We start from the raw sequence: 24,057 nt of genomic DNA, 5'->3' as shown, positions 1-24,057 counted from the left end.
ACCACCACCAAATCACGTTGCGCCGCCCAAGGACAGGAGAGAAAAAGGGCCGCTGCGGGAGCTACAAAATCTAGCGGCGGAGTGAATCCGCGACGCTTCCCTGGGAAAGCCGAGCTTCTCGGGGTGGCCCACCGCCCTGCCCGCACCTGAGATGGCGGCGCCGCGGGCGCTCTAGCCCGGCGCCGCTCGCTGCTCGGAGGGGGCGGCGGCCTCGCTCCGGCTGAGGGCGGCTGAGGCGCGGGCGGCTGAGGGGTTCCGGCCGGACGGTCGCGGCCTCGGGTCCGGGAGCGGGGCCGCCGCGCCCGCGCGAGGGGCTGGTTTCTCGCCGCCGCCGTCGGAAGCCCGGCGGGTGCGGCCCCGCGCGAGCCGCGGCCAGCGCGCCTCGGGCCGGACGATGCCCAAGAAGCTGCTGCTGCTGCCGCCGCTGTCCGTGGCCTCGGCCTTCCGCGCCCCGCGCGCCCGCCCCGCCGCGCCCCCGGCCATGAACGCCGCCCGCACCGGCTACCGCGTCTTCTCCGCCAACTCCACGGCCGCCTGCACCGAGCTGGCCAAGCGCATCACCGAGTAAGGGCCGCGGGGGCGCCGGGCCGCGGGGGGCGCCGGGCCGCGGGGTCCTGCTCGCCGCCGCCGCGGGGGTCGGCCCTTCGGCCGTTTCGGGGCGCGCGCGGGCGAAAGCCCCCCGCGAGCGGCGGCTGAGGGGCGTTCTGCGCGCTCCCCGACCGGGTCGCTGCCCCCCGACCCCCGGGTCACCCGGACCCCCCCCCGGCTCCTTGGGCCTCCCCTCCCCGCGTCCCCTGAACCCCTCTCCGGGCGCTGGGGCGCCGCCGTCCCTCCTGCCCGCGCGCTTGGGGACCCCTCCCCTCCCCCACGCCCGGGGGGCCGCGACGGCCCGTGGGGTCCCTTGGAGGGCGGGGCCCCCGCCATTCCCGTCTCCTCGGCGCGGAGGCCAGCGCGTGGGGCTCCCAGCGGAGCGGAAGGCGTGGCCGGGAGCACCCCGACACCGCGTTCGGCGGGAACGAGGGGGCGCCCCCCTCGGTGGGTGCGCTCGGGCCTCCCGGGGGCGGTGGGCGCGGCCCCTGCTCTCCACGGAGCCGCGGCCCGGGCGCCGCCGGCCCCCCCACCCCCCCGAGGCCGGGTTCCCCGAACTCCGCGCGTGGGCGGGGCCTGGTCGGGCCGGGCCTCTGGGGAGCCGGGGCGCCCCGAGCGTGGGGAGCACGGGCCTGGGAGCCCCTGCCCGAGCCGCGCGGCGCCGCTGCAGGCCGAGGCCGAGGCCGAGGCCGCGGCCCGGCCCGCCGGGAAAGTCGTCGTCGCGGCCCCGGGCGCCTCCGAGCCGAGAAGCGGCTGCGCGGGTTGTTTCACAGTCTGTGTGGACTTGCAGGGAAGGGGCCCCCGAGTCCCATTTTCTCAATAGGCCAATTTTCAGCTCGAGTTTTAAACGTGATGGAGTAAAAGCATCCTTCTCGGCCTGCCACCGCGTTTCTGTTTCTGGCCTCCGATTATTGGGCCTTTCTGAGGCCAAGTAAAATACTGACTTTCAATATGAAGCCGTAGTTATTTTGGGGTTTACCACACAGCGACCTGGGGGGGGGGCAGACAGAGGACACATTGACATGGTTTTCCCTTTTTTTTTTTTTTAAGATTTATTTTTATTTATGCATACAAGAACTGGGGTACAGGCCAGAGGAGGGGGCGGTGAGAGGATTCACCAGAGACAGAGTGGGGAGCAGAACAGGCGGATCTACTGAAATCCACTGCTGAGGGGAGCAGCCGGGGCACAGGAGGGGTCTGCTGCGCCATGTGGGTAGCTCCCTGGCCGGCCGGGGATGGAACTTGTGCCGCAGTGGCTGGTGATAGTTTGATGGCGCTGAAACTTAACCCCTGCCCCACCAGGGAGACCCTTTCCATTTTTGTTTTTAAATGAGATTGTGCCCTGCTTTGTTCCAGAAGGTCTTACATTTCTGTAAATAATAAATGTTTACAACTGTTTTCCTTGTTTTTTCCATATGTTGAATTTCTCAGGAAGATTTCATTTAAAAAAAAGGGTTTTACCACTACACAAAGTTTGAAGATAGATTGGATGCTCTTGAGATGCTATTTTATTTCCACACTTCCTTTCAGATCTACACCTCATGTAGGGGTTCTCAGACTTTTTTGAGTATGTACTTGAGTCATTGGAAAAAGGTGTGTTACATAAGTCACATGTCTGTCATAATTACCCCCAAGCATCTCCACTAGCTCTTTTTGTTAATCTTGTTTTATCTCTGTCACCTGACCCTCACTTTCTGGGGCTGGAGTATTTTTAAACATTTTTAGGTGTATAATTCAGTGATATGAAGTATAGTGTTGTGTATCTTCAATTGGAGAACTTTTTCATCCCAAACAGATACTCCCATAGCCATTCAATACTAATTACTCATCCCCCCGCCTTTATTCCACTTTCTGTGTATGAGTTTTCCTATTCTTGTGCCTTCTGGGTATGAAGCTGCAATATTTGGCTCTTAGTCTCTGACTTATTTTACTTAGAATGGTTGCAATATAAGGTTCCCTATGATGCTGCACGTTGCAAAGTTTCATTCCTTTTTAAGGCTATTTCGTTTTGGGCCTGGAGTGTTTTAAACCAGATTCCATCCTTGCCTTATGTGACACACTCCTAAAATGGCCGTGCTGACCACTTGACAGCACAGAAACTACCCTCCGTGGCTTCCTTACGTCATTGTTCACGTTCCCCGATTGTCTCAGAAGTGCCTTTTACACTTGCTTTGTTCTGCGCAGGATGCGACCAGGTAACTGCTTGCACCTGCTCCCTCTCCACAGTGGAGGCCCCAACCTCTGGCTTGTGTCTCTGGAATAGTTCCTAGTAACTAAGAATGTGTTTGGGAAGGATTCCCAAGATAATTGTTATTCAAATAGGAAGTAGAATTTAAGCTTTGACTGGGAGCTCTTTCCAGTAAAGCAGAGTGTTATAAAATGGTGAGCACCTCAAACTCCTGTGCAGTGACAGCAGATTTTCCATTCCTCATGATTGTCTTTTTGTTAACATGTGCGTAAGGACTGGAGGGTTGTTTTTTTTTTTTAAGCATTCTTTTTTTTTTTTCACTTTTTTTTTTATTTTTATAATCCCCATACAATTGCAACCCCAATTTTGACCCCAATCCCCCTCCCCCCCCCCAGTGTCTCTGTTTCATAGTTGTTTGTTGATTTTGATTTTTTTCTTTCTTATAGTTATTCTTTTTCCTGGTCCATATTTAGGTTTTCTAGATTCCTGCTATGAGTGAGACCATCCGGTATTTTTCTTTTTCTTTCTGGCTTATTTCGCTGAGCATGATCCCTTCCAGCACCATCCATGTTGCTGCCAGTTGCATGAGTTTATCTTTTTTGAATGCTGAGTAATATTCCATGGTGTATCTGTACCACATCTTCTTGATCCAGTCATCTATTTTTGGGCATTTGGGCTGTTTCCAAAGCTTAGCTATTGTAAACAGTGCTGCTATAAACATAGGGGTGCAGGTGCTCTTTGGAATGGATGTTTCTGTGTCCTCTGGGTAAATACCTAGGAGTGGAATGGCTGGATCCTATGGAAGCTCTATGTTTAGTAGGTCCAGAAATCTCCACACAGCTCTCCATAGTGGCTGGACCGGTTTGCACTCCCACCAGCAGTGCAGGAGAGCCTTTTTCTCCACCAACCTCGCCAACATTTGTTGTTGCTAGTTTTTTTAATATGTGCCATTCTCACTGGTGTGAGATGGTATCTCATTGTAGTTTTGATTTGCATTCCCCTGATTGCATGTGACGTTGAACATTTTTTCATATGCCTGGTGGCCATTTGTATTTCCTCTTTGGAGAAGTTTCTTTTTAGCTCTTCTGCCCATTTTTTGACTGGATTATTTTCTTTGTTTTTGTTGAGTCTCAGCTCTTTGTAGATTTTTGTGATCAGTCCTTTATCATTAGTGTTGTGTGCAAAAATTTTCTCCTAGTTAGTGGGGTTTCTCTTTGTTTTGGCCATTGTCTGTTTTGCTGTGCAGAAGCTCTTTAATTTGATCTTTTATTTTTTTTTAAAGATTTATTTATGCATACAAGAACTGGGGTACCGGCCAAAGGGGTGGGGGGTGGGAGGATTCACCAGAGACAGTGGGGAGCAAAACAGGCAGATTGACTGAAGTAGACTATTGAGGGGAGCAGCAGGGAGACAGGAGAGGTCTGCTGTGCCATGTGGGTTGCTCCCTAGCCGGGGATCAAACTCATGGTGCAGTGGCTGCGGACAGCCTCATAGGTTGTGTCATAGGTTGTGTCTCCCTTGTGCCACCAAGGAGGCCCTTTTTAAGCATCCTTAATTGCCTTTCTGCCCCCCCTGCAGGCGTCTCGGTGCTGAGTTGGGGAAGTCTGTGGTGTATCAGGAGACCAATGGAGGTAAGTTAACATGATTTCTTAAAGAGTCTTTGTTCTCCAAACTATGTTTCATTTTGTTTATTCAAGACTATTTACGCATACAAGAACTGGGGTACAGGCCACAGGTACGGTGGAGGGGGGAGGATTCACCAGAGACAGAGTGGGGAGCAGAACAGGCAGATCTACTGAAATCCACTGGTGAGGGGAGCAGCGGGGAGACAGGAGAGGTCTGCCGCGCCATGTGGGTCAGCTCCCTGGCCTGGGAGCAAATTCAGGCCACAGTGGCTGGTGAAGCAGCTTCATAGTGCTGCGACTTAACCCCTTGCACCACCAGGGAGGCCTGTTCTCCAAACTATGTTTTTAAACATGTTTTCAAAAGGCAGGTGTTAGCCAGCAACATCATTCTCTCTAGCGTTAGAGGTTTACTTCCCTTTCCACGGCGACTTTATTTTCCCTAAAGTCTCCATTTCTCCTTTTCTCAGCTAATTCCCAGCATTTCAGAATGAAGAAAAGGTGAAATGTAGAGCGTGTGGGCTTCATTTTTCCTGTTTGGACTGTATTCGATAAATACTTCCTAGCGCCCCCTGTCTGGCATGGCATCAGGTGGCATGGCGAATGATCTGGTGGCGGGGAGCTGGAGTGGCTGCACACTCTTTCGGTTCTCTCCGAGTTTTTCTTGCCAGTCTCCTGTCGCTGCTCACCCTAAGGAGGTGACCAGCTTCCGCTCTCACCCAGGTTGGGTGGAGAGCTGCGACCTTATATGGAGCTGGTGGAAAGCGCTTGGCCGGGCGAGAGTCTGGGCACCCTGCCTGGCCGTTGCCTGGTGGGGCCGTAAGTCCTTGCAAAGGCAGAGCTATGTGAGCGAATCAGAATTGCTTTTGCAAATGGAAAATGTGGATTCCTGATTCTTCCTTTTCTGTTTCTAAGGCACAACTGTGGGGTAAATTGCTTGAGAAAATACATTCCTAAGACAGGATGATGTCAAGTGCTTGCAAAGGGAAGGGTAGTTTCCAGGGCGCCCTCTCCTCGGGGTCAGGCAGGCAGTGTGTGTTGATGGACCCCAGTGTCCTCCAGCTGCCACACCGACTCTCCTTTGACTTGGCCAGTCAGCGAGCCGGCTGTGTGGTTTGAATTCACAGTGATGCTTCTGCGCAGCACATGAAACCACGCACTTGAGTCAGAGGGGACGCTGGGTCAATGAGGACCCTTTCCTCCATCCTTCCATCACCGTCTAGGCCTGCCTGCTCCTGCTGAAGTTGCTTCCCAGCGGGCCTTCCACCTCCATGTTCATCCTCTCCAGTCCGTTCCACTCCCCTCCACCAGGGTATTTCTAAAGTGCAAATCTTTCTGACTTGCTCCTGCCTGCGGTACAGTCTCCTTGGTAGGCACAAGGCCCCTTTGGGTGCTGAGCTCTGCTCCTCACCTGCCATCTCGTCCACCCGCACATCTTGGGTGCTCTCACTCCACAGAATACCCTGTCCAGGCCTGTCGCTGGGGCCTCTGCACTGCTCAGGCCCCTGCCCCTCTATCGCCTTCCTGGACCTTCCAGAAGCAGCTGGAGTGGGCTCCTTGGTGCTGCTCTTGTCCTGCCAGTTTTTTCCTTCTCCCCGTAGCCAGCATGCTTTTGCCAACAGGTGGGTCACTCCCTGTGCACTCCTGAATTCTCCCTTGGCCTTCTTAACAGTCTTAGGGAAAATCTGCAGTCCTGATGGTCCAGCTGCTCGGCCTCCTCTCCCTGCTTTCTGAGTGGACCTCTGCCCACCCCTGACCCCATCTTCTGCTGCTTCCCACGCCCGTCCTCACTGCATATTCCAGCTGGCAGTGGGGCCTTTGCCCCAGCTCGCTCGCTGCTTCTCCTTTATCAGGGCTGGTACTGCGGCCAGGGCGGGGGCCTGGCCAGCCTGTGGCAATGCTCTGTCTCTCGTGGACCAGGGCAGTCCGCTTGGTCCTCTTGGGGGGCCCCAGCGTGGGCCTGGCCAGAGAAGACCTCAGCATTTGTTCAAAAAATAATGGGGATGTTAAATGTGACCTGTTTATATGCTTCGCTTTGCCCCAGGCATCTTGTCTTTTTATTTTGGTGATGGTTTTGTTTCGGACCCTGGGATTTTACAAAGACCTGCTTGTTCCTTTTGCCATTTATTCTATTTTTGGCTTTATTTTCCCCTTAGCTTAATTCTTTTTTACATACGGGCATGTTATCCTGAGAGCTATTAAGAATTTATTTTGGTGCACTAAGTGAAGTATTGATTTAGGTCCATCTTTATTCTCTCCCAATTGCCACACAGTTATTGCATCATGACATGCTTTTCTTAAAACTATAGAACTTTTTTTTTTTCAGAGACAAGAGTTGAAATAAAAGAATCTGTTCGTGGCCAAGATATTTTCATCATCCAGACAATACCCAGGTAAGGGCTGGTGTCACTCGGTGTGCTGCTTTCCTCTAAGAATCTTTTTTTTTTTTAAAGATTTATTTATTTATGCATATAAGAGCTGGGGTATAGGCCAGAGATGCGGGGGCAGTGAGGGCGGAGAGAGGACTCCTAAGAGACTGCGCGGGGAGCAGAACAGGCAGACGGACTGAAACACACTGCTGAGGGGAGCAGCGGGGAGACAGGAGAGGTCTGCTGTGCCATGTGTGTTGCTCCCTGGCCGGCTGGGGATCGAACTCGTGCTGCGGAGGCTGCGGATTGCTTCATAGTGCGGTGCTTAACCCCTGGTGCCATCAGGGAGGCCCCTCCTCTGAAAATCTTAGAGACGGGACTCGTCTTTTCATTTGGTTCCATTTTTTCCCGCACTCAGAAATGCTTAGAAATGCTTTTATATGTTGAAGAAAATGCTTCCCAAAAGAGAGTTTTCTGGAATTGCTCCTGTTCCTCATGTTGCACTGTCATCTCTACTTGCCTGCCACTTCCTTGCTAGCCTCCTCGAGGGCATGGTCCGCGCCTCAGGCATTGGCCCAGGCCCACGTCTCCCCACGGCTGAGCGGTGCCTTATTGGGCTGCAACGCGTGGCCGGCCTGTCGTGGGCGCCTGACACCTTCCCTTTCACCAGCAAGTGGGTGTGACCTCAAGGCCCGTGGAGGGACATGGTAGGCGTTGCTCCGTGCGTGTGTGTTACAGCTTGTGAAGGGAGAGTGGTGCTGCCAGGTGCCCTGCCAGGAGCACCTCGTGCCCACATCTCGAGTACGTCACATGGAAGTGCTCCAGGCCGCCTCCCTCAGTTTCATTATGGAGGCGCCATTGCATAGAGGGTGGATTAAATCCCGGTGTGGGTGACTGGCCCGACCTCCAGGCTGCCCCAAGTCAGAACTCCAGTAGCGGAGGTTGTCGTTGTCCCCCACCCCAGACAGCCCCGCGCTTGGGGGTGTGTGGTCAGTGTCATCATCAGTGTCCCAAAGGGCACCTTCCTCACCCTCCCGGCAGGAAAGGCCCGGCTTGGGCGCTCTGTGCCAGAAGCTGGAGCAGCAGGTGCCTTGGGCCTTCCACATCTACCCTCCGAGCAGTTGTGCTAAGACAGATCGGCTTACAGCGTGGTGTTTAAAGGGCATTTTTCCTGTTTACGCTACATGTTCTGATCTGTTGAAGTGACATAAGAGGCTCGCGCCTGAGAGAACACTTAGAACGTGCTTGCCGCGGTCACCAGCTGGTGGAGGAGGGCGGGTTGGGTCCTGCCCGGTGACCGCTGTGCTGGGCTGCCTCTGCCTTTCCTGGGGCCGAATCGGTGTAGGTGGACTCACCTCACGCTCTTGTCTGCTGCTTAACGAGCGTGGAGCCGCAGCGCAGGGTTAATAGGCGGGGTGCCGTGTTCCGGGAAAGAAAACTACTCAACTGGTAAACAACTGAGGCTGTCCCACTCAGACACAGAGACCACAAGAAGCCAGGATGTGCTTGGAACATTCTTAGGGAAAGATAACAAAGCGAGGGCTGCCGGCCAGCGTCTCTTCCCCCAGCTCGCCCGCGAGGTGGCTGCCTGCTGTCCCATTTGTCCCATGTCTGTCAGCCACTGGGACTGGGAGTCAGTGTGACAAAGGTCCTTTTGTCTCCTTCCTGGCCTCTCAGGGGTGGGGAGTGGGAGGCTTTCCTCATCCTTGAGTTGGAGGATGTCGAATCCTTAGCTTAGGCCATTAGCGAGCGGAAAAAGTGGAAAAGAAAAGCCTCATGGGAATAATTAGTAATTAATGAAAAGAAAGTTACTCTGGGGCTTCCCCGGTGGCGCAGCGGCTGAGCGCTGGGTTGCGAAGCTGGTTGGATCCCCGGCTGCTCCCCGGCCACCGGAGGAGGGTCCCACATGGCGCGCAGACCTCTCCTGCCGCCCGCTGCTCCCCTCAGCAGTGTACTTGGGTCCTTCTGCCTGCTCTGCTCCCCGCTCTGGCTCTGGTGAATTCTCTCACCCTCCCGCACTTCTGACTGTACCCAGTGCATGTATAAATAATAAATAAATAAATCTTTTTTTAAAAAAAAAGGAAAAAAGAAAAGAAAGTTACTCTGAAATCAAGACTCCTCGGAAGTTGTTGATCTAGTTGCATTAATATCTCCCTGTCGGGCCTCCCTGTGGTGGGCTGTCCAGACCTCGCTGTCCTGCAACTACACGAGTGGCTTCACCTGAGAGCTGGACGCACGCTTCCAGCGTCCGCCGGCTGTAACGGAGCACTTTGGGGACAGCAGCAGGTGGAAGAGCGCGTAGGGCCACACCGTGTCACACAGCGGAAGGTTAAGAGGCCCTAATTTCTCTTCACACTCTGACAAGCAGTCTATACGGACGAGACCTTTGCTCTGGTTGCCTGGTGTCCCACTAACATGGGCCTGAGTCCTCTGAGGCTCCTGGCCTGCGGCACCCACGAGGCTTCAGTTTGGCTGTCAGCGTGGGAGGAGGCGCTTTTGGAGTCCAGCATCAGCATCTCGGGAGGGGAAAACCTGACGTGACTTAGGATCTGCACCAGGTGACAGCCCGGCAAGGGTCTCTGGCCTTCCCTGAGGATGCAGGCAGCCTGTTCGCTGCACCGTTCCCAGCCACGCCTCATGACTCTGTGCTCAGTAAATACTTGTTCATTGGATGAATGAACGAACTAAAATTGACCAAGTATTTATTTCGAGCACCTTGAAAGTGTTTAATGGTTTTGTCCTGATTATACCAAAATGGTGTGACTGCTAACCTTTAGGTACCAGACTTGAGCATTACAAAGTTGGGGCTGTAAAGGAGAAAAATGCTCCACTTCACTTCAGAGGAAGGAGCTGAGTGGAAAATAACAGGACCTGTCGGGTCCATAGGGAACGTTGTCACTGTCCCAACATCTAGCCCAGATCAAGGCTCCTACCCTCTGGGAGAAGTGCTTTGCGACATAACTAACCCTACTTTGTTATGAAAATGCACGTTATAAGGGGAGGTTCCCCGAGTTGGACGTGGAAACCTCGCTGCTAAAAGGGCGTCTCGGCGCTCACTCTCTCCCAGGGGCACTAAGCACGGTCCCCTCAGCCAGATGAACACGAGTTTCAAGAGACGGTCCATGACAAAACCCTCCCGTGATGTTCACTCAGCCCCTCGCTCAGTGGCCCGCTCGCCCCGTCTGCTACACGTAGGCCTGGCGCTGACACCAGACAGCCCTTCCCCGCGGGATGGGGGCAGCCCCACAAGGTGATGCTGCTTCTCTGGGGGAGTGTGGAGGAGACACTGATTATACCAAGGGGGCGTGTGAGCACATGGACACCTCAAGTGGGGGAGAGCAACGGGAGAAGGATTTCAGGGCTCCTTTTTTGGCTCCTTCCTGTTCTGTTGTAAAGGGCAGAGCTTGGCTTGGTGGCCGAGCAGAGGGTCCCGATCTGCTTTATTCAAGGGGAACCAGCTTCCCCTTGACTGTCAGATCCTGGTCTCTGCCTTTGTCTGGTCATCTTTGTCAGGAATCTATATGCTACATGGGGCAGGTGTTAGAAACTAAAGTCCAGGATTCCCCGCCCTCCACCCACAAAAGAAAGCCCAAATCAGCTCTGCGCTGGCAACTGGCGTGATGGCCGGTGGGTGTCCCTGACGTCCCTGAAGGCGGCCTGAGCCGAGTCCCTGGGGTGGCCCCCAGCAGTTGATGTGGCATCACCGGGCTCTCTCCAGTGACATGTCCTGGTTAGACAGCAGAGAGAGTGGATTCATGTGCTGGAGACCCCAGGAGCCACAGGGACGAGGCTTCCCCATCCCCACCCGCCGTGTTCAGGAGATGCCATCCTAAGCCTGCGTGATCATGAAGTCCCTATAACACCCCTCAGCAGCCCAGGTTTACAGGCTAACGGTGACCTCTTTTTAGGGGTTAGTCAGTGAAATGAATCCAGATGTGCCCATTGTCACCATTTCAGAGATGTGAACACCGCGGTGATGGAGCTGCTGATCATGGCCTACGCGCTGAAGACTGCCTGTGCCAGGAACATCATCGGGGTCATCCCCTACTTCCCCTACAGCAAGCAGAGCAAGATGAGGAAGCGGGGCTCCATCGTGTGCAAGCTCCTGGCCTCCATGCTGGCCAAGGCCGGTGAGTGGGGTAGCCTGGGGACCCCTGTCCAGGCTAGTTCATCCCCCACACAACTAGTTTGCTCTCCTTTTTTTTTTTAAGTTTTATTTATTTATGCATACAAGAGCTAGGGTGCATGCCAGACACACAGGGTGGTGAGAGGACTCAATAGAGACAGAGTGGGGAGCAGAACAGGCAGACTGACTGAAGTGTACTGCTGAGGGGAACAGCAGGGAGTCTGGAGAGGTCTGCCATGCCATATGGGTGTCTTCCTGGCCGGGGATCAAACTCATGCTGCCAGTGGCTGCAGATAGCTTCATAGTGCTGTGCTTAACTACCCTTGCGCCACCAGGGAGGCCCTAGTTTGCTCTTTTTTTTTTTTTTTTTTTTTTTTTAATAGAGGCATGCTTTATTTATTTGTTTGCTGGTTTTGTTTGTTTGTTCTGTTCATACATGCACTGGGTACAGTCAGAAGCGCGGGAGGGTGAGAGAATTCACCAGAGCCAGAGCGGGGAGCAGAGCAGGCAGAAGGACCGAAGTACACTGCTGAGGGGAGCAGCGGGCGGCAGGAGAGGTCTGTGCGCCATGTGGGACCCTCCTCCGGTGGCTGGGGAACAGCCGGGGATCGAACCGGCGCCGCAGAGGCCGCGGGCAGCTTCGCAACCCAGCGCTCAACCGCTGCGCCACCGGGGAGGCCCTTTTTTTTTTTTTTAAGATTTATTTATGCATACAAGAGCTGAGCTTCAGGCCAGAGATGTGAGGATTGAGAGGATTCAGCAGAGAGAGTGGGGAACAGAACAGGCAGACTGATGAAACACACTGCTGAGGGGATCAGTGGGGAGTCAGGAGAGGTCTGCTGCGCCATGTGGGTAGCTCCCTGCCCAGGGATCGAACTCGTGCTACAGTGGCTGCGGTCAGCTTCATGGGTTGCGTCTTAACCCCTTGCGCCACCAGGGAAGCCCCAGTTTGCTCTTTTTAAGTGTGGTTCACTAATTGCTTTTTCTTGTTTCCTTTCTCATCTTTCTGGTTAGGGTAGTCCAGTCGGGTGTAAATGGTTTCTTTGCTCTTTGTCTTAGAGTTGCGTCGCTGGCTCTGTTCTCTGCTCTGCTCTAATCTGGGACTTTTTCATCCTCCCACTTCTGTATTTCATCTCCTCAGAGTTTTAGCTGCCAGTCTTGGCATCTGTATCTCATCTTTTGAGTTTCGGGTCCAGAATTACGCACTTGTCTCAGCCAAATTCAAGTTTTGTGCATAATATTCAAATTGGATGTTGATTGTTATTTATTTATTTATTTGTTTAAAGATTTATTTATACAAGCACTGGGCACAGTCAGAAGCGCGGGAGGGTGAGAGAATTCACCAGAGCCAGAGCCGGGAGCAGAACAGGCAGACTGACGAAATTCACTGCTGAGGGGAGCAGTGGGTATGGCAGGAGAGGTCTGTTGCGCCATGTGGGACCCTCGCCGGCAGCAGGGAATCGAACTGGCGCTGCAGAGGCTGCAGGCAGCTTTGCAACCCAGCGCTCAACCGCTACGCCACCAGGGGAGGCCCCCTGATTGTCATTTTTAACTACTCCTTCAGCTTACATACTCATTGTTTTCTCCCTGATTCTCATTCTGCACAGCGGCTCATTTTCATTGCTTTTATTCTGTGATTTTGTGGTGGTGACGTACCTCCTGGCCTATAAATAAACGTGACAACACTGTATAGTTACCAGGACTTTGTTTAGTCTGAAGTTTATTAAAAATGCCAGTATAGGGCCTCCCCAGTGGCGCAGCTGTTGAGCGCTGGGTTGCGAAGCTGCCCGCAGCCTCTGCAGCGCCGGTTCGATCCCCAGCTGCTCCCCGACCACCGGAGGAGGGTCCCACATGGCGCGCAGACCTGTCCTGCCGCCCGCTGCTCCCCTCAGCAGTGGACTTCGGTCCTTCTGCCTGCTCTGCTCCCCGCTCTGGCTCTGGTGAATTCGCTCACCCTCCCGCGCTTCTAATAAATAAATCTTAAAAAAAAAAAAAAAAAGCCAGTATATACATTCAGATCCTCAGAAACACTTGAATCCCATTCTCTAGAAAAAGGGTATTTGGAAAGAACAAGTGACACTGGGGTCTGCCAGGGAAGTTGGGCAGTGCCCTTTGACCTTTGCAACCCGTTTGCGTAAGTGCTTTTCTTGAGTAGCACCGTTAATTATGAGAGGATTGTCTTTATTGCTTTTCTCCAAGAATACTTGATCCATTTTTGTGACATCTAGAAATCACACCAAGCTCCAGCACCTTATCCTATGTCGCATGAATTTCTTTCCCTCTAGTGTGTATGTCACTTTGCTTTCTTACTCCCTCTCCTTTAGTCACACTCCTTTACTATTTCCTCCTGGCTGCTTTAAGCAAGGCCTTGCTGCTTTTTTCTATCTATTATTTCTTCAGTATTTATGAATTCTGTGTTTATGTTTCGCCTTTACCTGAATTTTCCTTTCTGGATCTTCAGAACCAGGCTAATAACGGTAGAGGGGAGTACTTTCTTCTAGCTTTAGTTTTTATCTGTGTGGAAGGTTCTAGGCTCCTTTACTTTGGCTTGGCGCATTCCTCAGGTCATAGGATTAAGTCTGTATTGGAAGTGCTGGCTCACGTGCCCCCCTCATCTCAGGAGCCGGGCGTCTACTGTGAGTCCTCTGTTGCCACTAACTTGTAGGGGAGAACTTTGTAATTTTTTGTTTTAAAATTTCAGGTTTAACTCACATTATCACTATGGACCTTCATCAAAAGGAAATCCAAGGCTTTTTCAGCTTTCCCGTGGACAACCTTAGAGCCTCACCTTTCCTGCTTCAGTATATCCAGGAAGAAGTGAGGAGCCACCAGCAAACACCTCTTGTCCTCCCAAGAGGCCCCGCCTAGTGTCCTGGGGTCGGATTCCTCTCTGCAAGGCACATCACTGACCTTTCCCTTAAGGCTTAATGCCTGAGGCAGCCAGGGGGTGCTCAGGCCTGGAGGATCGTAGCTTGTATTGACTAAAAATGGATTTCCTTCCAAGACTCTTTAGTAGTTTGCTTATGTTTTTCCAAAAGTTTAAGAAGCACTTCTGCTCTGCCTTCTTGATGATGCAGCAGTCCTTTTGCACTGACATTAGTTGATGAGTGTCAAATGTTTTTAAACGTGTGAATGAAGTTCTATATATCTGATTGCCAGTGTGGTTCCTAAGAGGGGAAAAGTGTAATAATGCCAGTGTCCAGGTGTTTTTTTTTTGATAACCTTTCAGTATTGTCTCATTTTTCTTCCAAATCTAGATTCCAAATTACAGAAATGCAGTCATTGTAGCTAAATCTCCTGATGCTGCAAAAAGGTAAAGAAGCCACACCCTACCCGCGTCCTTCCCAAACCAGAATGAGACGACCTGGCCTGGGCTGCCCGGCCCGGGGGCCCCTGGCTGGCCTTTGCCCTCCACTATCAGGGTCGCCCCCATGTTGCCACCAGCCTCCAGGCGGCCCATCTGAATTACTCAGTTTTCCTCTGGGAGAAAATGAAGTTCTTCCTTCGCCCTCCCAGGAGAAGAATAACGGCAGGGAGCCTTTTTGGGGGCGTGGCTGCTACGAGAACTCTTTGAACTAAGTTCTTGCCTCCAAATGTGAATGTGAGAGTCTCAGATACGGGCCACCTCTCCACTCACAGGCCTCCTGGCCTGTTACCTTCCGGCCCCAGCCCCCCATTCCGATTTGGGCAAGTAACCCTTTGTGTGTCCCTAAAAGGTCAAATGATGCTTCTGTTTATGATGAGAGTGCTGAGGCGCGCCCCGGGCCGCCTCCCACACTTGCCCTTGTCCCCGTCGCAGGGCCCAGTCTTACGCGGAACGGCTGCGCCTGGGCCTGGCTGTCATCCACGGAGAGGCGCAGTGTGCGGAGCTGGACATGGACGACGGCCGCCACTCCCCGCCGATGGTCAGAAACGCCACTGTCCACCCCGGCCTGGAGCTGCCATGTAAGAGCCACTCGCTGCTGTTCCTCCATTTGTAAATGCCAGAGAGTTTTGAACAGTGAATGGCTGGTAGGAGCTAGTGCCCCCTAGACACCTGCTGCGTGATGGCGTGGCTCTGCCCTAGCCCGCTGGCGACGGGGTCACACACTTTGCAGACATGTGAGGGCGTTTGAGCTGACCCGGCAGCACTTTGCATTCGGACAGTGTGAAATAATTTTACCTGAATACAGTTCAGAAGTTGTGTGTGTAGTGGCACGAAACCTTAGACTTATATTTTGGGGTGAAAACAGCCACAGGTCAATACCAGACCTTGGCGATCAGACCATTTTCAGCACCTGTTTTAGCAGTTGGCCCTCTGACCCCATACCTGACTGACTGACTGACTGACTGACTGACTGACTGACTGACTGACTAATCCAACAGTGTGGAGGCTGTTTTCCGTGGCCGCCAGCGTCCTCTGTGGAGGAGGCGTCGTGCTTTCCAGAGGACAGAGATGATATCTTTGTAAAATCTATCCGTTTGCCCCAGAAACACAGAGATTAAAAGGGTGGGGAAATAGGAGGGTCATTTCAGCGATGCCTTTAATTTTCCATTCTTTGTTTTCAACGTTGGGATTTTAAATAAGAGAAGTGATAACTTTTATTTTTTTTATTTTTTATTTTTTTTTAAATTTTTTATTTTATTTATTTATTTATACAAGCACTGGGTATAGTCAGAAGCGCAGGTGGGTGAGAGAATTCACCAGAGCCAGAGCGGGGAGCAGAGCAGGCAGAAGGCCCGAAGGACACTGCTGAGGGGAGCAGCGGGCGGCAGGAGAGGTCTGCGCACCATGTGGGACCCTCCTCCGGTGGCCGGGGAGCAGCCGGGGATCAAACCGGCGCTGCAGAGGCTGCGGGCAGCTTCGCAACCCAGCGCTCAACCGCTGCGCCACCAGGGGAGGCCCGAGAAGTGATAACTTTTAAATTTAAAATGTTGCTGTCAGCATTTTACTAAATTTCTTGCAGATTTGATAATTAAAGTTCTTGAACACATCACAAATTTCAAATTAAAAAAGTGCAAATCCTTTACAGTGAAAAGCCTTGCCCTCCCCACCAAGTCCTCGCTCCCGCTGCTCCATCCCCAGGCGGTACCGCTGAGCGCCTCTGTGTGTCCCGGTGCAGATGTATCCCCTTGAGCTCTGCCCACTCTCACCCGGCCCTTGCTGGCTGCTTCGCTGTGCAGTTACCCCGTTTTCCCCTTTGTGATTAAGAATATCTGGTGTTTAAAAAATAAAAAAAAAGAATATCTTGGGTTACTATCCTGTTTCTCACCAAACCCAGCACCTGCCATAACGTCAGCACTGCTTGGTCGAATCAGTTAAGCTATGATCATGTCAAATAGTGATTTTCCCATCTTCCCTCTTCACCCTTCACTCCATCAGTGTGGAGTCACAGACCCTGACGTTGTTCATCATGATGATACCGAAATGGCAGGTGTTCAGGCCTAGTCTCCCGGCTAGGAACGGACCCCAGGCTGTGGGGGCAGCGCTGAGCCCCGGCCACTGACCCCCACGGGCTGGGGTCTCACGAAGCTGCAGCAGGAACTTTGCAGGCACTCAGGCACGCAAGTGAGAAGAGGCAGGTTTGTTTAGAGAAAGAAAAAGTTTATTGAGGAGAAAAGGAACAGAAATAAAGCGGGACCCCCAGGCCAGTAGAACCAGGCCAAGGAGGGGCGAGGGAGCAAAGTGGAGTGTCTCAGGGAACACGGACCTGCTTTCCTGATTGTTCTGAGGCCCCACCCGTCTCTGTGATTGGTTAGTTCTCAGTGGTCTCACTCACTGCCTAAATGTCTCTGTGCCCAGAACTAAGCCCCTATGTCCCAGCCCTTATCTTTTTCCTTTATGATCCTTGTCCGGGAATGTCCTGCTGCTCCTAGTCCTGTGGTGTTTGACTATCAGTCCCCTTTGGAATTTGTTGCCCTTATCTCTGGAGCTTCCTTAACTCTCCTGAGGTCCCTGCACTGCCCTTGAAGCTGCCTGCTTATCCCTAACTTGCCCAAGGACTCAGGGATACATCCATTGCTTTTGTTTTCATGCTCACATGGCCTCAGACTTGGCCAGAGAGAAATCCTTGGCGCAGCTGCCGCCTCCTGTGTCTTTGCCAGGTCCCTGGCGTTTTCTGCTACCTCCTTCCTCAGCTGTGAATCCACATGTTCCGGCCACTTCCCGGGGTCAAGTCCTGTAGTGGGACGTGCACACACCCCAGCAGGTGCCGCGGGGTTAACCTTGGCCCGGGTTCTTACATAAGCACATGAAGGTACTCACGGCACAAAGACCAGGAAATTCAACTTCTGGCTCAGAGGTCACTGTGATAGGTACCGCCAGCAAGCGCAGCCCTTTGTGTGGTCAGTGTCTCTCTTCTGGGACCGTCACTGTGCTACCTAGGGTTGTCACCTCGCGTTATCCCGGGTGCTGCAGAAGGCGGTGGGTCCTCCACCCACCTGTTGTGTATTGGCGCTGACGTTTACATGGCCATAGGCTCGTCTTCCGTGACTCCCTTTTATAGATTGAGCCAAGAGGATTCTGAAAAATGTAATTTCTTGTTTGTATAGTTATACTGCACTGTAGTAACTGGCCTTCCACTTTTGCGTCAGCTATACTTGCAGTGCTTCAGGGGTCTGGTAGTGGTGAGGACCAAGACCAGAACGCCAGGGCAGGGCCAGGGAAAAGCAAATATTCATCCTCCAAGTCCTTGCATTTTTCAGGAAGATGAACTGTTTAATTTTCCTGGAGCCCATCTCAGAGCAGCAGTTCTCCACTCAGGAGGCTTCCCTTGGGGGCTTTTGGTGCTGCCTATAGGCGCTTCTGCTGCTGCCTCAACCATCAGTGGGTGTGGGAGGTCGGGTGTGTTGGTGAGATTCCCCCCAACTCCTCGGCTTCTTTTTCTTTTGGCTTGGTTGATTAATAAAAAGAACATCGAGATGGATTAGCAGGAGAGGCCACCTACATGAAGTGAGGGTCCCAGAGGCCTTAAGGAAAAGTGGGGGTATGTGCCCTGAGCCAAGGGTGGGGTAGGCCCGGGACTTCAAGAAAGGGGCACTCACATGGTGGGGGGGTGGGCGGGAATCACTCCCCAGCCCTGTGCTCTGTGCATGGACGGCAGCCCTGCCGTGGATGTGGTTTCTCCACAGGCAATTTCTAGTGGGGACCTGTCCTGGCAGTACCTCTCACTTCCTGTTCCTAGTGTGAGGGGTGAGTTGGAAGTGTCTTGTGAGCTTGCAGGGCCTCAGTTGAACTCAGCTTGAAGTCACCCACGTGCAGAGCGGCCCCAGAGACTGTTGAGAACACCTTTAGGTGCTCCTGACATCTAGTAAGTAGAGGCCAGAGACTCTGCTGGCACCTTTACTCTGAGCAGGTGTCGGGACCAAGTATCTTGGTGCTGAGGTTGCAGAGCCCTGTCTTAGGTGGTATATTCCCAGTGAAGTTGTCTAGATGTTTCTGTTTCAGTTGTAAGGTGGAGTTGGTCCTACTTCCCTGAGGTCAAGGGTGCCTCATGTACTTGAAAGGACCGGTTGTCCTTTGACCCCCTAAATACGGGTCTTTATTTTGGAAGAGGAAGACTTGGTTGACCCTGGGGGATGGGGATGGGGTGGGGAGAGATCAAGGATTTTTGTAAATGCAGCATTATTTTACTTGGACAGTGAGTTGGTGTTTTTTTTTTTTTGTTTGTTTGTTTTTTAGATTTATTTATATATGCATACAAGAGCTGGGGTACAGGCCAGAGGTGCGGGGGATGAGAGGATTCACCAGAGACAGAGTGGGGAACAGAACAGGCAGATCCACTGAAATCCACTGCTGAGGGGAGCAGCGAGGAGACAGGAGAGGTCTGCTGCACCATGTGGGTAGCTCCCTGGCCGTCTGGGGATCGAATTTGCGCTGCAGTGGTTGGCGATAGCTTGATAGTGCTGTCTTTAACCCCTGCACCACCGGGGAGGCCCAAGTTGGTGTTGTTTAAAAGTGACTTTGGCCACAAGCAATGGTGCATGACTCCTTTTTATCCTGTAGCAAACTGGGTTTCCTTTGATACTATGGAGACAGAGGACAAAATCTTAAACATAGGGTAATTTTAGTGACCTTTATATTTGACCTTGAGCACATGTATTACTTTTGCTGAAACTGTTGCATTTTTAGTGTTTTGTTTTCTGGGCAAGCTATTTGATAATTTGGGGCATCTTTTTCACCTGTTGGAGTCTGTTCACATCCCCCAGCCCTGCGAGGCTGTCGTCTGTCTCATGCAGAGCCTGAAGCCAGGGGGGCTGGGCATGAGAGAAATGACTTCTTTGATACCTTGTTAGCCTCCATCCCAGCCCAGCCTGTTTTTACTTCAGACCCACAGGAGCTTTCTGGGAGAGGAGAGGTGGGGTACAGCAGCACAGACGGGTGCCAGCTGATGTTTGGGGTCTTCTGCATCACCAGGAGCCAGATTCCCATGCATCTTGATAAGGGATCCTGGCTTGTGAACTTTCTCTATTTCAGAGAAAAATGATTAAGGAAAGGGACCGCCTCTCTCTGGGAGCTGGTGGCTGCAGATCCACCTGCCCATGGCCTGCTTACTCTGAGAGCCGGTCGAAGCGACTCCTAGTATGGATGGGTTCTTCTCTCCACTCCCTTTGGGGGGGCAGTTATATGGGGAGCATTTGGACTGTCCATATTCAAGGAACGGCTGTGTTTCTGGGGTGGGAAGCTGGGGAATGTCTGTTGGAATTTGCCAGGGGTGTATTCGGTGCCAAGTTGCAGTGGCACAAGCGCGACAGGAAGGGCTGTTCTGAGGCTATGCCTGGAGTCTTGCGAGGAGCACCAAGTTATATCCTCGCCCGGGTTGTTCCCCCGCCCCCCACTATTCATAAATACTCAAAATAATAAAAAGCTTTCCAAAAAGCAGATTATTTAGCCCGTTCTAAAATAATCTCTTCCCTCAATGTTCTCACCTTTTAACAACAAATCCTACTTCCCTCCTCCATGGCCTCATTTGCATGTCCATAGGCCTTTTCCAGATGCCACCTCTGGAGTGAGTTAAGACTCGTGTACTTTGGGGTCTCCCTGGTGGCACAGGCAGTTGAGCGCCACACTGTGAAGCTGTCCGCAGCCTCTGCAGTGTGGGTTCAATCCCGGCTGGCTGGCGAGAGTCCCACATGGCGCGGCAGACCCCTCCTGTCTTGCCCGCTGCTCCCCTCAGCAGTGTCTTTGGTCCATCTGCCTGTTCTGCTCCCCACTCTGTCTCTGGTGAATTCTCTCACTCTCCTGTGCCTCTGGCCTGTACCCCAGTGCTTGTATAAATAAATAAATCTTAAAAAAAAAAAAAAAAAGGAAAAAAAATTCTAAAAAAGAAAAAAAGAAAAGAAACCTGTACTTTAAGGACCAGTTAAATGCAGAAGAGATGACAGACTCAGTTACTGTCATCAAGTCCCGGTTCCCGGAGACAGATCGTGTGGGTTATCTGATGTTGAGATGTCGCTTTGGGCAAAGTACAGTGGCACCAGTGCTTAGCTGCCGTCTGGCAGGGCATTTCCTTTATGTTTCGTTATCCCTCCCGGACACATTTCTGCTGGGAGTGGCTTTGTGCTGGCTCTGCCTAGAAGTGCTGTGTGTACAAAGGCACCCCAAAAGCAGAGACTTGAAATGTATGCAAAAAATATAAAACATCCTTAATAAATTTGTCTCTATTTGTAGCCAGGAAACAGATAAGCTAATAAATTTGCATAATCATATTAAAATCATGTTTTAGATGTATTGGATAAAGTAAAATCTATACATTTCATCTATTCCCTTGTGCCTTTTTTTTTTTTTTTTAAGATTTTTACTTATTTTTACATAGAATTAGGGTGCAGGCCAGAGATGCGGGGGTTGAGAGGATCTACCAGAGACAGAGTGGGGAGCAGAACAGGCAGACTGACTGAATTCCACTGCTAAGGGGAGCTGCGGGGAGACAGGCGAGGTCTGCTGCGCGGTGTGGGTGGGTCGCTCCCCGGCTAGGGATGGGCGCTCAGGCCGCAGCGGTGCCGATATAGCTTGATGGTGCTGAACTTAACCCCTTGCCCACCAGGGAGGCCCCTGTGCCCTGTGCCTTTTCATGGGGCTCCTGAGGAGTGTGAGATGGCACTTATGGCGGCCTCTGCTGCTGTGACAGCAGCTGGCAGCCCCAAGCTCACCAGGCGCCACTCTAGGATCGTGGTCACTTGCTGTGGTGCGTGGCTAACGGGGTCTTGTGACTTGTGTCCTCCTAGTAATGATGGCCAAGGAGAAGCCGCCGATCACCGTGGTGGGAGACGTCGGCGGGCGCATCGCCATCATCGTGGTATGGCTGTTCACCCTCGCCCTGTGGGGTGCTGGGACTCCTGGAGGTGTCCACTCGTGTGACCCCATTCCCCAGCATGGTGACAGGTGTAAATGGCCCTGCCTGTCCTTTCTCACCCACACTCTCTGGGACAGGCGGTCGTGGCCTCGTGCAGACGAGCAGGGTCACCGCTGTGGCCTGGAGTAACTCCGGCAAGAAAGCTCAGCCCCTGAATGATACTCTTTGTTTGGGGGTGGGGGGGCTCGGGCCCCAACGTGGAGCTGACCTGTGTACTCAGCCGCAGGCATTCGGGCCACGAGCTGAGGGAGAGACAGGCTGTCCTGGCTCCCTGCTCTGAGCGCCTGTGCTGGGCTGAAGGCGTGTCCACAGGTGTATGCCTTTATCCTGGCGCCTGTGTGACATCTGCTGCCTGGGACAGCACCTGACTTTTCTCCTGGAAAAGAGTACATGGGATGTGGACTGTGGGCTTTGTCAGAAGTCGGGAACAGGGATGTGACTCTTGATGACAGGAGACTGGCGTGAAGGTCACTTGTGATTAAGGCTTTGCCGGCTGTGTGCCGGCAGCTGCAGAGTCCAGTCGGCTGCTTTGTGCCATTCCTGGGAGTCCTCCCTGACCCCCACCGAGGGCTCTGACCCCAGAGGACCCTCTGAAACCCAGTGGGGGAAGAGCAGATGGCCTGGAGGCCTGGGCGACTCCTTAGACTCCCTCCTCCCTCCTCAGGATGACATCATTGATGACGTGGAGAGTTTCGTGGCTGCCGCGGAGATCCTGAAAGAGAGAGGCGCTTACAAGATCTACGTCATGGCCACCCACGGCATCCTGTCCGCAGAGGCCCCCCGCCTGATCGAGGAGTCCTCCATTGATGAGGTCCACTGTGCCTGAAGGGTTGGGGACATCTAGCCAGAGGCGCGGGCGCGGCCCTTGCCTGGGGCAGAGCACAGTCCCATGGGCCTCCTGGGCCTAGCCTTGGGCTGGGGCGGATGAATGCTTAGATTTGCTGCGTGCATTTTAATATTTGCACTTCGGGTCATTTGACACTGGGAGTCTTTCTGTCCAGGCTGACCTCTTTCCTGAGAACAGGAGCGTCTTGCCCCATGGGGGCACACGCCCTGACAGCAGCCCTCTGCCTGGTGTCAGGTTGACAAGGGTTAGTGGGTGAGACCTATGCTGAGAGGATGAGGGGTTGCGCCCTGGTGCTTCAGGTGACGCGTTAGTGACGGTGTTTCCATGGTGCCTGACAGGTGGTAGTGACCAACACCGTCCCCCATGAGGTGCAGAAGCTGCAGTGCCCCAAGATCAAGACAGTGGACATCAGTCTGATTCTTTCTGAAGCGATTCGCAGAATCCACAACGGGGAGTCCATGGCCTACCTTTTCCGGAACATCACCGTGGACGACTAGCCGGGGCTCGCCTCCTCGGCTCCTCGGGGGCACGTGACGGGCAGGGCTGATTGCACGGTACTGCCTCGTGGGAGGACTGAGGGGTCTCAGCCAGGTGGCCTCTCCCCACTTCGGGAGGTGAGAGGCACTAAGCTCGTCACGAGGCAGGGAGCAGAGGGCTGAACCCCGGCAAGGGCCGCCGCCACCGTCCTTCCCCTAAATGGACGTCGTGAAAAAAATCTGAAAATCTTGACTGGAAAAGACTTTCAGGGCAGACAGTCTCGATGCTAATGTTCTGGTGTTTCAGCTGCAGGGAAGCGCAGACGTTAATGTTGAACGTGCTTAGGGAAGCTGAGCGCCTGGCACCCTCTATTCTAGTTGTCCTCTCTCCCGGCCAGCTTGACGCCCCTCTTTAGCGGGAATCCTGTATTTCTTTGAGGAACTGCCATCCCCACAGCCGGTAAACAGCATTTCTGGCGTCACTCCTAGCAAGGATTAGAGAAGAGCACCCTAGCTCTGGAGGTCTGTGTTGCTCTTAAGTTGCAAATAAAAGGATTCGTGGTCTTGCTGGTCTCTTCACTACCCCCCAGCGCTGCCCACTCGCCTGCCTTCGAGGGGCTGCCTTCTGTGCGCGAGACCCGGACTCAGGCTGGCCCAGAGCTGGCCGGTGGCCTCCGCCAGCAGCTCGCCCCTTCCCCCGACACCTGAGCACTGACGCGAGAGCCTTGCTGAGTGAGAAATTAAAAATCTAAATTAAAAAAAAATTTCCGCCGTGTGAAAGGAGGCACTTGCCTTCACTGAGCTCCTCGGGCCTGCACGGGGCCTTTCCGCCGCCTTTGTCAGGCAGGCCTCGCTGCGGGGCTGAGTGATGGGGGAAGGCGTCTACGGGAGGATGAACTGGAATTGCTTATTGGTCCTGCAGTTCCCGAGAGATAATAAAGGGCAATTCAATTATTTGCACAATTGTGTTTCTCCGCGGGGAAGCTTCCTTGGCATTTTAATCCTTTTCCTAATGACCTGACCTGTTTTCAGCGCACAATCAAGACTTGGAGCGCGTTAGCTTTTTCAAGCACACAAGTAAAGTGCCTTCTGTTAATAGTCCAAGCAGGGGAATTTCGAGCAAAGAACTTAATTATAAAATAACTAGTGTGGTGGAGGAAGAGCTGGGGCTGCTCTTCAGGAGACCTGGGTCTTCGTCGCCCCAGGCCCACAGCCGGGCCTTTCCGGGCGGGCAGCGGCTGTGGACTGCAAGCTGAGCTTCTGTCCGACTCCACTGCATTGACGCCTCCGTCTCCACCGCCAGTCAGCGTTGCTGTCCCTGTTTCTAAGAGGTTTTAAAAGGTCTATTTAGCAGAAGCCCTTAGCTAGACATTTCCCAGGACCAGGCTCAGCCTATTAGAATGTGCTCTTTCCATTGGCATTGAGTGACTAGTGTCTGGCATGATGCGGCGTCTCCGGGACGTGACAAGCCGAGGACCCGGAGCTGTGCTGGCTCCGGCTGGCATAGGAG

General features: G+C 53.1%; 1 protein-coding gene across 1 annotated transcript; it reads left to right on the top strand.

Moving 5' to 3' along the window:
* The first annotated feature begins 335 nt into the window (after window positions 1–335).
* On the top strand, window positions 336–23,519 carry PRPSAP1 (phosphoribosyl pyrophosphate synthetase associated protein 1). Its single transcript, XM_037491964.2, has 10 exons — window positions 336–564; window positions 4,355–4,407; window positions 6,725–6,791; window positions 10,725–10,897; window positions 13,595–13,710; window positions 14,151–14,206; window positions 14,693–14,838; window positions 21,097–21,167; window positions 21,889–22,035; window positions 22,410–23,519. The coding sequence occupies exons 1-10, from the start codon at window positions 395–397 to the stop codon at window positions 22,566–22,568; spliced, it is 1,158 nt and encodes a 385-aa protein (XP_037347861.1). The 5' UTR covers window positions 336–394; the 3' UTR covers window positions 22,569–23,519.
* The last annotated feature ends 538 nt before the right edge of the window (window positions 23,520–24,057 follow it).

Source organism: Talpa occidentalis, unplaced genomic scaffold (genome assembly GCF_014898055.3).
Source record: "Talpa occidentalis isolate TD23 unplaced genomic scaffold, MPIMG_talOcc4v2.1 talOcc4.7, whole genome shotgun sequence".
Taxonomy (NCBI): Eukaryota; Metazoa; Chordata; class Mammalia; order Eulipotyphla; family Talpidae; genus Talpa; species Talpa occidentalis.
The sequence above is the reverse complement of the archived record's forward strand: the minus strand, read 5'-3'. Positions and strand labels throughout refer to the sequence as shown.